At 44.6% G+C, this 12,315-nt stretch overlaps 1 protein-coding gene across 1 annotated transcript in view; it reads left to right on the forward strand.

The window, feature by feature from the left end:
- Positions 1-10,005: 10,005 nt before the first annotated feature.
- The window catches only part of LOC139051564 (protein sidekick-1-like), a 155,294-nt gene continuing 152,984 nt past the window's right edge, over positions 10,006-12,315 (forward strand). The window contains exons 1-3 of the mRNA XM_070528529.1: positions 10,006-10,054; positions 10,527-10,682; positions 11,046-11,372. Of these exons, the coding sequence (XP_070384630.1) occupies positions 10,006-10,054; positions 10,527-10,682; positions 11,046-11,372 (532 nt within the window). The remainder of the gene's footprint in view (positions 10,055-10,526; positions 10,683-11,045; positions 11,373-12,315) is intronic.

Raw genomic sequence — 12,315 nt, forward strand, 5'->3', positions numbered from 1 at the left:
CTAGGTGTTATACTTGACAATAGACTCACTTTCGTCCCACACATTAAACATCTTAAAGAAAGGTGTCTGAAAACAATGAACCTAATGAAGCTTCTATCCCAGACTACGTGGGGTAGTGACAGGAAGTGCCTAATGAATCTCTATAAGAGCCTAATCCGGTCACGAGTAGAGTATGGTGCCGTGGTATATAACTCTGCCGCCCCGAGCGCGCTAAAGTTGCTTCACTCTGTTCTCCATCTAGGTATCCGCTTAGCCACGGGCGCTTTCAGAACAAGCCCGACTGAAAGCTTATGTGCCGAATCGAATGAATGGTCTCTCCACCTACAGAGGTCATACATCGGCTTTACATATTTCCTTAAAGTGCGCTCTAATCCTTAACATCCATGTTTTGATACCGTGACCGATATAACGTGCGCTACACTTTTCAGCAATCGTCCCTCCATAAGACAGCCTTTCTCGCTTCGTGTGAGGGAGCTTGGTCATGAAATGCATGTCCCACTCCTCGAGCTTCGCATAATGCATCCAACCAAGTTGTTACCACCTTGGGAGTGGCAGATCGTAGAATGTGACATATCCTTTTTAGAAGTAACAAAACATGTACCCGAGATCGAAATCAGAATGCATTTCCTAGAACTCCAGCACAAGCATTCCTGTGCAGAGTTCTACACAGACGCTTCGAAGTCAAATGCCGGGGTATCCTATGCAGCCGTCGGCCCATCCTTCTCGGAATCCGACGTACTGCATCCGGAAACAAGCATATTTACGGCCGAGGCGTACGCATTACTGTCTGCTGTGAAGGATATAAGAAAATCAAAACTTCCAAAAGCAGCGATCTATACAGACTCCCTAAGCGTCGTCAAGGCCTTGATGTCAATCTATACAAAAAAATCCTGTACTTAATGAACTCTACACCGTCTTGTGTAAAGCGTACATATCTAGCCAGCGTATCATTATATGCTGGGTGCCTGGCCAGAGGAGCATTGAGGGTAACGTTCTGGCGGACAAGATGGCCTCGTCAATCGCATCGCAAGCTGTTAACCCTACCGCTGCGGTGCCTCTCACTGATCTGAGACCTTTCTTCCGAAGGAAATTGCGAGACCACTGGCAATGCATGTGGGACGCGGAAACGGATAATAAGCTTCACCTGATTAAACCACAGTTAGGATTCTGGCCCTCGACTACAATATCGCGCTGAACAGATGTCCTATTCTGTCGTCTCAGAATAGGACACACGTTTGGCACCCATAATTTTCTACTCACCGGAAATGAGCCTCCAACCTGTGGGAGAGGCTGACCGTACTCCATGCCCTCCTGGAGTGTCGCGAAGCCGAATCTGAGAGAAAGAGACATTTTTCGTTAGCATACCGACAGCACATTCCTCTTCATCCTGCAATGCTTCTTGGTCTAGAACCACTTTTTAATACAGACACAGTCCTAGATTTCATCAGAGATGTGGTCTTACATGTTGTTAGTCCCATGCATTCGTAGCGCCTCCTCTCTCCAGAGGATGCCACTGCGATAATTGTTTTGCATAGCACATGCCTCCAGGCCCTTGTGTTTCAAGGGCCCAAAGGAGGCAGTAGTGCTCTAGCATTTCTTACAATCTGCTATATCTTACCTATCGTATCATTCTTTTTAAATGCATCTAAATGTTCATAGTACAAGTCATACGTCCTCGCCATAATTTTATTATACAGATTTTAGGCACTTTAGAGCGTATATTTTAAGGCCCCTTTACAGCCACGTCACACCAACTTCATAGTAGCCATAACTACACTGCAAACTGATTACCACAGACATGGCACTCTTTGGCCATACTTTGGCCCTTGCGCCATAAAACCCCATACATCAATCAATCAATCAATAGGCTGTGGCTTTTTGGTGAGCCATGCCACTGAGGCTAAGCACTGTCTTTAGAAATGTAGCCGTAAAGGCAGTCCCTCTGTCCGTGATTATCACCGCTGGTGCACCGTGCCTCACAACCACGTTTTCAATAAAGAATTGCGCTGCTTCGACGGTGGTACCACTTGGAAGGCCTTGGTTTATGCATAGCGGGTAAGGTAATCGGTGGTAACTATTACCCACTTATTGCCAGTATTGAAAGTCGGGAACGATCCGAGAAGGTCCATCCCGATTTGGGCAATACTGAGTGGTATCCTCAAGCTCTACCAGCTGAGTAACATCATCTATTGTTAACAAGTGCGCTGATGGGTCGACAATCTTCTTCAAGCTTTGACGTAGAACAGATGCTCGAAACTGTTCTTGATGGTAGGCATCGCTGATAATGATGTACCTATTTGGGAAAAGTGTAGATCGGTCATTTGCTGTAGTCGTCGCAGAATACAGGACACGGTTTTCACCGAATGAATTAACCTGCACGTAAAAAAACGAGACACAGAATTAGATTATTGTTCTGAATTAACATTCTCGACATGTGTGGACCTGCGCTACAAACATATAAATCTCACATCATTGCAAAATACATTATCGCAAGGCCGCTGAGCAGCCCGGCGCCTATTGTAGCGCCGAACTGCTCACGACACAGCATAATTGGATGTTCGCCTCACTCTCCTTCCCGCACCAAATTCAAGCAAAGTTTAACCAGACAGAAACCCTGAATAAAAAAAAGACACACAACCCTGGAAATACTCTCCACTCGGCGGCGTTTGACAGTGAAGGCAATGATGCACTAACTGCAGTCTTACAAAAGCAGCCTATTCCCCTCAGGAAGTCCAAATCATACTATCACTATCGTTCTCCGTGCCCTCCATCACACCTTTAAAAATTGTACCACCTCAATGATAGTAGTGAGATAATATAAGCTTGAAGTAGTTTATGCTTTCGCCTTGACTAGGTGACAATGAATAGATTACACGGAATAGATGGGCACGTAAGTGACAGTAAAGCTTTAAACCTTTATTGCAGGCGCATTTATGACGTAGTAGACTTGAGACATGCATTAACATTATACAATAGCCTTTGGTGTTTGGTGAATTTCAGCCTAGTTTCTCTAGCGTTGAAGTTTCTAGCGCTCCAGTACCACGCAATGTACACGAACGTTTTTGTCTTGTGCCCCCATGGGAATGTGGCCGGCGCAGCCGCGATCACACCCGCAACCTCGATATCTGCAGTGTAACGCGATAGCCACTGACTTACTGCGGCTGGTCGTCGGCCAGTAAAGATCAAGGATATTAGATAAAAGCACGGTTTGTATTGTCAAATGAACTAACCTTTACTGTCCGAGTCTTAGACGTGAGGCAAACTGCTTTAATGAATGGATAATTTAGGTCAGCGTAAATGGCCATTGGAGCCTGTGTGAATAAGGAAGTATCCTTAGCAGGATAGGTGTTTGGGGAAGTTGGTATACCATAGCCTAATAAAAGTAAAAGCGCAAAGGAAGGTAGCACGGCGAGAAGCATGGACTAGCCCGCTTACTTATTAAACTAAGCAAGCAACCGTATGTAGTTCATCATAAAATTTTGATACGAAGGAGCCATCAGTTCCCGGAGAGCAGTACTTAGCAGATACACGAATTATAGCATGGAGAAAAATTGCAGTAAACTGAGAACTAAGGTCTTTAATAAAGAGGCAATGTTTATGGGACATATATAATTTATTATGACGAAGCCTAAATTAAGTGTTTTCCATGTTCTCAAATTCGAGTAGTTTTATCCGGGTTTCGCAAAGTGAATAATATTCACTGATTGTAGACACTCCAAGGTTCGCGCTAGCCATAAAAATCTAATTCTTTCTCTTTCGAGTGGGGAAACCTAATGATCGTCGATCACTTTCGCTGCAACGAAATGCGCTCGCTCTGTGGGTGCTTCCAATTATTATAATAAAGGCCTATAGGGGCGCCAGAATCGTCTAACGATCTCAGAAAATGGGCGCTCTGTGCGCGTATAACTTATCTTTCAGGTGAGTTTAGAGAAAGTGAATGCTCATTACCATAGTTACTGGCGATCAACGCGAGTGAGAGCGTAGCCATGGCGAGAATTCATGCTGAAGCGGGAGCCTTGGGTGCCGCCATGTTCAACAACACGTTTTCTTAGCGTCCGGGAATGGTTTAGGACCTTCTGGTTCCTGCAAGACCTCGACAACTCGGTGGCTTAACCACCTGGTCTGCCGCATCTTCGTGAAACGTACGTCCGGGAAACCAGCCAGGTTTAGGGCCTTCGGGTTCTTGGAAGAGTTTGGTGACTCGGACATTGCCGCCTCCGCCCATCTTCGTTATGACGACTGCACGCAGCAGGTCGCCGGAAGTAGCAGCCAGCCTCTCGCTGCCATTCCACCACACAGAGACCACACGTTTACACACTGCCCCTGTCGAGCGCCAATGTGAGAATGGCATGGCCCCTCAGTACCTGCCAACAGGCCCCAGTCCTGGCAGGCCATGCCCAACAGCGCCCAGTAGGGCCTCGAACCACCGCGAGTCTCTTCACGAACCCAATTACGAGTCACTTCGTTCTCCACTTCTTGGACTGCTGGCTCCGATGCCCGAGTTCCCTTAGCCTGTAGAAAAAAAAATCAAGTCAGTGTTGTATTGGTATTGAAATGAATCTGCACGTTCGACCAAGATCGTTTTCATGAACCTATGTATAATAAATCGTGGTTACACAACGGAATTGAACCGCTATACAGGTAAGCGGTTTTCATAGATTTTTGATGTTGATAAGGTGTTGAGAGTGCAACGAGATTTAGGTTATCTCTGGGCAGAGAATAAATAGTTCGAGTGTTTGATAACCCAGTGATTTCACGCTGTAAAGCACACCATTTGTTGGGAACGGCTGATTATAATAGTTTATCACGACCACTTCTCGCCCGCAGTTTACATATAGTAAGCTGATTGTGCTTCAAATATGGATATAGCGGCCCCAAAAAAACTGTGGATGATGCAAGTAGCGCAAACTGAAATTTTGCTCCAGCGGGACTACACAGCGCCATGCGTTCTTCGCAACATGAACGTGTATGGTGAATCCCACGTGTCGTTCGCTACAGCGCATCCCTAGGAGACAACAAAGACAGCCCTAGCTGCACAATCAGGGGACACCCAGTATAGAGAAGCGTTGCTTACACGACCACTACATTAGGAAAGAAATTTTAGCTTCAGCTGTAGTATTGTTGGGCTTTCCAGCGCGCAGCCTGAAGTGACCGCTTTCAACAGTGGGGGGAGATGAAATACATTCCCCCCACTTTGATAGGGGGTGCAGGGGGCAAGTGTCCTTCTCGCCGCACCCTTGGCAAATACGCCTCTGCTTGTCCCCCATAAACACGTTGGTCCACCTGAAAACGCTTTCCGGAACCCCAAACGATGCTGGACAGTCAGATACGTACAAAATCAAAATGCTTCGTAGAATATCAATTCGCGTGGTGTGAACAATTTGCGTAATTTTTCGATTTTTTTGCCTTTCGATTCAATGAGAAGAAGCCGTTTTAACAGAGATCACAAACTGCCACTTCCATAATGCACCTTACTTGTGAAAAAAGTGCCGAATTCTCTGTGTGCGCAGACGGCTACCTGCTCTCGACAGCTAACTTAGGCAATACGGGTGTAGCTTGGAGGAATATACTTCAGGTAATACAAGGCCTCGAATGTATGTCTCCCTCAGGAACCCATTCAGAAGAGCAGGGGCTTAAGGGGTACAAGGGCCCTCTTTCTTCGTGCCCTGCGACTCAGCTGAAATCGTGGGCACTGCCAACTACCCGTCGGGGTCGACCCCATATACTGTGTTGCACTGAGCCACAAAAGCCCCACGCATTTAAATGAAATGCAACGAAGCTGATTGCGTGCTGCAGGTGACCTCCAGCGAGCGCATTGTTCAGCTTACGTTCCTAGCGCCATACCCTCTAGGTAACGCGGATCGAGACACTTGTGCAGATGCCATCACGTTATGTAGAGAACGCACTGTCTGTGCACCGATTAGAGCATCTAGTAAAAAAAAAACTGTGAGGAGTAGACAGTTTGACTGAGCAGGTGAGCGAACTCTTCTGCCACACGATGAACTCCAGCTCAAGTGCCTCGGGCTTTTTTTTTCCCTTTGAGCTCTGGCGGGCCTAGTTATGAAAGTACACTGGCATATCAATATTTACGGGTACTAGCAAAATTCTATCGTGGTCATCACTGGAAAATGAAGCTTAAATAACGCTCCTTCCATGAAGAGGTAACCTTCAGCTGCATGCATGTAAACGCAGTTCGGAACTTGAAAGCAGTGGTTTAGGAAACGAAGAATAACCTAAGGTTTTGCGTTTGCTTTTATGCGTACGCTGTAAAAATGTGCGCGATAAATACGTTGTAGCTTGGGCAAGTTCACTGGGCATCAGCGCATAGTAAGTAATTATTTAAATAAATGATGAAGTTATTATTTGCCCTAAATGCTCGGAAGGGCATTACATAGCCCTTGGGGGAATGCAAAAGTAATATGCTCCAAACAATACTCATGAAATGAGTCGCTGTAGGGTTTCAAAAGCGTAAAATAAAGAACGCGGGAGAAACAGAAAGTAAGCAGATCAGTGCATAATGCGGTGTACTAGGGCAGCAAACGCCAAACTAGCAACATATAATTCTACCAACCCAACAAAAGATTCATAATCAACGATATAAGTGATTTTGCTCGAAAGGCTGTCCCACTCTGAAATAGCAAGCAGAAGTGGGGAACGCTGAAACGTGTAGGTCCTCGCACAAATGGGATGAAGTTTGAATGTTTTTTTCAACGCACAGCAGCTGTACCAAAGAAAGGCGCCCGTTCTGCCTTTTAAAATGAAGACGCAACTAGTGAAGACTCTTTTTAAGGTGGGTGCACAACAAAGGGAGAGTAGTCATGTATTACGAATATCATCATCATCATCATGATCACCCTGCTTTATGGCCACTGCAGGACGAAGGGCTCGCCCTGCGATCTCCAATTATCCCTGTCTTGCACAAACCGATTCCAACCAGCGCCGCGAATTTCCTAATTTCTTCACTCCACCTAGTCTTCTGTCGTCCTCGATTGCGTTTCCCTTCTCTTGGTATCCATTCCGTAACGCTAATGGTCCAACGGTTATCTAACCGCCGCATTACGTGACCTGCCCAGCTCCATTTGTTTCTCTTTATGTCAATTAGAATATCGTCTATACTCGTTTGCTCTCTGATCCAAACCGCTCTCTTTCTGTCTCTTAACGTTATGCCTAGCAATCTTCGTTTCATCGCTCCTTGCGCGGTGGTTGTTTTCAAGTTTATTTGTCAGTCTCCAAGTCTCTGCCCCATATATCAGCACTGGTAAAATGCACTGATTGTAGATCTTCCATTTGAATGATAATGGTAAGCTACCAGTCAGGAGCTGGCAATGTCTGCCGTATGCGATCCAACTCATATTTATTATTCTGTGAATTTCCTGCTCATGATCAGGGTTCCATGTGATTAATTTACCTAGTTGAACGTACTCCTTCACAAACTCTACAGGCTGACTGGCGATCCTGAACTCTTGTTCCTTTGCCCGTATATTTATCATTATCTTTGTCTTCTGCATGTTAATCTTCAACCCCACTTTGAAGCTGGAAGCTGGTTAGTCTACCTACAAGCGTGTGTACGGAATAGAAATAAATGCTTTCAAGTGGGTAAAATCTGAATCAACAGATTAACTCTAGTAAACGTAGTAATGAATGTCACATACGAAATGAAAATACTTCATTTTAAACTTTTTGTGCGCAAACAAACAGGGACGAAGAATAGGAGCAACACAAGGACAAACGCTTTCTAACAAATGGTTTTATTTTCGTTATGTACGTTTTAGTTTTGTTTTTGTATGTTAGAAAGTGCTTGTCCATGTGTTGCTCCTATTCTTCGTCCCTGTTTGTTTGCGCACAAAAAGTTTGAAGATGAATCTGTTCGAACTAGGCCGACTCGAAATTATGCTTCGGAACTACTTAGATTCGCGTAAGCGTCTGTGTTAACAGCCATGTGGATTAGACAAGAGCAGACTATGAGTGCCTAAGTATTTGGCAGCTTGTAATGCAATTATGCATTCCAAAAGCTTGCATGCGACGCAGGTAAAAGGGATTGAGTTGTGCTTAGTAAGGGTTTTTTCTCGCCTTCCCTGAAATATAGGAACAATAAGAGATAATTTCCAGCCGTCCGTTAATTCTCCTGTGAACAGCATCTACTCGAACAGCCTTCCCAGTAATAAACTAGAAAAAAAATTGTAAAATTAAGCAGGTTTGTCGAGAGACCACCCGGACGCCGGCACGAATTATTAGGCAAACGAATAATGGCACACTTGACGCCACATTTGGAAATCCTTGCTGCAAACAGGTGTAGGCAGTGCCAGAGGCCAGCCAAAATAAAAATCTTCGTAAATAAATACGCTGCTGAAGAGAACAATAAACTGGTTACACAAATCAATAGAATCGACTGGTGTTTCATTGTGTTTCATTGGTGTTTCGATTGAGCAGGACAGCTCCAGGTTAAGGAGTTTTGATTGTGTTATTTTGCAGGTCCCCGCCACGGTAGCTCAAGTCCTAGAGCTTCTGACCAAGCCGACGCGGTTTCTATCCCAGTCACGGCGGCCGCATTTCGAAGGGTGCGCTATGCAATAACTGGTTTGGTTAGATTTACGGGTATTTGTGGTAAAAATGGAAGCGCAGTGCCCCATTATCGAGTTCTTCATATTCAAATTGAGGTTGTAGCACGTAAAAGTACGAATCGTTTTTCGTGTTATGGTATTGTGTTACGTATTCAGAAATAGGAGTATGAAACCCCAAGTCAGCATATCAAGAATATTGTCCTGTATCGTGTGTTGTCCCCATCTTATGAAAGGCGAACTTCCGGAATTTCAGGTGCCAAAATCACAATTTGATTCTTAGGCGACCCGTAGTAGGAGTTAGGGATTCATTCTGACGAAATTGAGTCCTTCAAGATTCAACTAAAGCCAAGCACAGGAAACTTTTACCATGTTGCTCCATAAGAATTCGGTTGCCGCGATGGGAATCGAACTCGTGACCTCGAGCTAAGCAGCGCAATGTCATAGCCACTGGGCTACCGCAACGGGTTGCCATCTTCATAACATCATTGCAACTTTCCTCCAAACTCATAATAGCTGGCTTTACCAGCCCTATCCCCAACGTTCAATAACAGTATACATCATGAGGAAACTTAGTTCAGTAACTCTAATTTGAGGAAAAATAGGTAAAATATAGGTAAACATTCAGGAAAAATAGGTAAACTTTCAGCCGGTACAAACTTTAGAGGCACTAAGGGCATGCATTCGTGGGTTGATGTACAACAAGGTTAACGCAAGCAATAATGGTTGACTCTTCCATATTGTATTTTGGCTTTGGTTTCTTCATAGAGCAGCGCAAACGGCCTTCAGCTTTGTTGCAGTTTACTACGCAAAGGATTCATATCTTTCTGGTAGCTTTATAACTTCGAATAAAATCGCAAATATTCAGAGCTTATGAGTATTATCTTGGCTAAAATCAAAATCGACTGACAATCTTTCCAAAACATGCAGCGAGAGAAGGGTATGTCTGGTGAGAACACTTGGCACTATAACCTGTTTTGGACACTGGCTAAGGCTGATAGCTCCTTTGGTCACTCCAACAAGCCAAATCCTGCAAAGCGCGCGTTTTTGTGCTGCCTCTGAAGCAGCACAAACGCGTAGCCGTAGAGCCTGCTTATCATGGACGATAAACACTTGCTGGAGATCGCAGATGCGGACAGCAGTACGCGAACTTGCTTTTAAATCATGATTGAAAACATCCTGTGCTATAGCTGAATACCCTACATTTTTGCCATTTTTCATCATAAACCTGATAACAAACAACCAAGACGCGTTCGACTTGAGGTCTTCAGCTCAAAGCTTTTATCAAATCGTACACAGGACTACGTTTCTGCATCGAGTAGCGTCTTTTGCATATCACCTAGAGTGTATTCGAACTTATCGCCGTCAAGGAGAGGCGTTGAAGTGCCTTGATGCATGCAGCGCCCAGGGTGCCGAACAAAGTAAACGTTCGCGTACTGGAGCGACGATGTGGCGCGGAGCAGGTCTGCTACTTCTGGTCATTATCGCTGACAGATGTAAGTGCAAAAAATTCCAGCCTGTTAACACATCGCGCTTTTATGTCTTTCATCGTACGTTCATCAATTTTATTTTTAATTACAATCTTTTTGGGCCACTGCATGCTCCTCTGTTTTTTTCTTAGTTAATTTTTCTTACTACGGGAACAACCATCTGCTATAGAGCAGAAGCCCCATAGGTCACCATCTTTCATTCAAAGGCACCATAAATGATGTTTGGATATGTGTTTTTATCGAAACTGATACCTGATTTGTCATGCTTCTTTCTGTGGCTAAACTAAATCACTAAAAGTCATGAAGTTAGTAGTTCTATCGGCTGTGATCCAATATCTAGGCAGCTCACTATTCCACTATTTTGCTGATATCTGTCAAGTGCCCATTTTTGTCGCAGCAACGAACCTTATTCGTGACACCCAACGAATAGAATTCAACCTGGGTAACTCGTAGAAACTTTTATTCTCCTCTTTTTCAGGTTTGTGCTTTAAAGAAGAAAACTTCGAATGCCCTGGCACAAAGAAAGTAATACCCAGCACCTCTATTTGCGATGGAAGAGTAAACTGTGCGCCCTACAGCTTCAGAGATCTAGATTCTCAAGCGGAAAGATCCGATGAGAACTCATCGATATGCGGTAAGATGCTATCTGAAATCGTCAAACATTCTTGTACGGTTGTCGATTCAGGCACGCTTCGAGCACTATATCAACCATGATTTTAAGATTGATAACGCCTGGAACAGGATATTTTTCAGTTCGCTTTTCTGCAGCCCAGTTGCGCTATATGTCGTTCATTTTACGAAAGCACGGCTTGGTGTTCTGAATGCTTGAACACAATATAAATGTCGGCGTTGGGTACCCAAATGGAGCCGCGCGTCCAAATATGGCAAAAAAAGCTTATATTAAAAAATGTAACTCATCGTGCAATTTTTCTCGGCGTTTTGATCCTTCCTTATAATTCTTCCTTATCGTTCCTCCCCCCCCCCTCCCCGCCTCCAGTTCCAGACCCAATGACTCGCACCAACCCGTTAAAGCTTCACACGAATGAAGTGACTTCGAGCTCAGCCGAGCTGGCCTGGATCCCCCCGGTTTCATACCCGCGGAGCAGTGAAAAGCTGGCCGGCTATTTTCTGACCGTTGACTCCAGTGCTCATTCCGTCAAAATCACGCTGCAATCAACCTTGAGCAGATACAAGGTGACGGAAATGCGGCCATGGACGCGGTATGTCATCATTCTGAGGCCTTTTTACGTAAGCGAGACCCGTAAGAGGTCTGACCAACGCGTCGGAAGGGCCGAGGCAGTGCAAGTACTCACTGAAGAGCCTGGTTAGTATGTGCATGCTCACAAATGTTCCCCTTTTTGTTAGTGACTTCTACTCACTCTGGGAATTTTAAAATCAATGACTTTGGAATTACACGCACACGTTGAGAAATCCGTCGCGGTTGTTGAGTGGCTATGGGGCCACGCTGCTGCGCGTGAGGTCGTGGGCTTGATCCCTGAGTCGACAACCGGATTTCGATGGGGTCGGAATGCAAATAAATGCACGTAACATGCTTTGAATGCAAATTAAAGAAACCCAGGTGGTTATAATTATTTGAGAGCCATCTTGCACTATGTGCCTCTCACAGCCGAATGCGCACTTCGCGGATGTGATGCCTGGTAATGTTATTTAGTAGGTCGACAAAGAGCGTGTCGAGCTCGTTACGTCACTCCAATATGCACTGCCTTTACGATTTTCTCTCTTTACATAGGCAATAAATTTTAATGCACATATTTCTACATAAACAAAAAAGCACCGCTATAATAAAGCTTCATGCATATTGGACAGCCAGAGTCCGGAATAAACATATCCTATGTTTATTCTTTGTACCCTATATCCCAACGTAAAATTGCAAAGCGGAATAGCCAAATTCGAAGAATGCTTTTAAGTATCGTATAGACGTTCTGTATGCTGACTTTGACGGGCAAAAACTCGCTCTTTGTATGTAAATGTAGGCTGCCCAAATGAAAGGAACTCTCGCGTGTTTTTTCAGCCGGTTAGTATTTGAACCATCTAAGAAACGTCTAAGTGGAGTTGCTTAGTCACAAGTGTTCGTCTCTTTAAACTTTGATGACAGCACCCTTTTGAGGCTCGTATTGCATAAAGTAATTTGATCAAATGAGCTCTGTAGGCGTCCTATTGACCTTAACACGATTAGTTATAGCACAATCAGCGATACAAAGCCAAAAGGAAAAAAAAACCATCTATGTCGCCTTAAAAGTCTTTCT

Source organism: Dermacentor albipictus, unplaced genomic scaffold (genome assembly GCF_038994185.2).
Source record: "Dermacentor albipictus isolate Rhodes 1998 colony unplaced genomic scaffold, USDA_Dalb.pri_finalv2 scaffold_12, whole genome shotgun sequence".
Classification (NCBI taxonomy): domain Eukaryota; kingdom Metazoa; phylum Arthropoda; class Arachnida; order Ixodida; family Ixodidae; genus Dermacentor; species Dermacentor albipictus.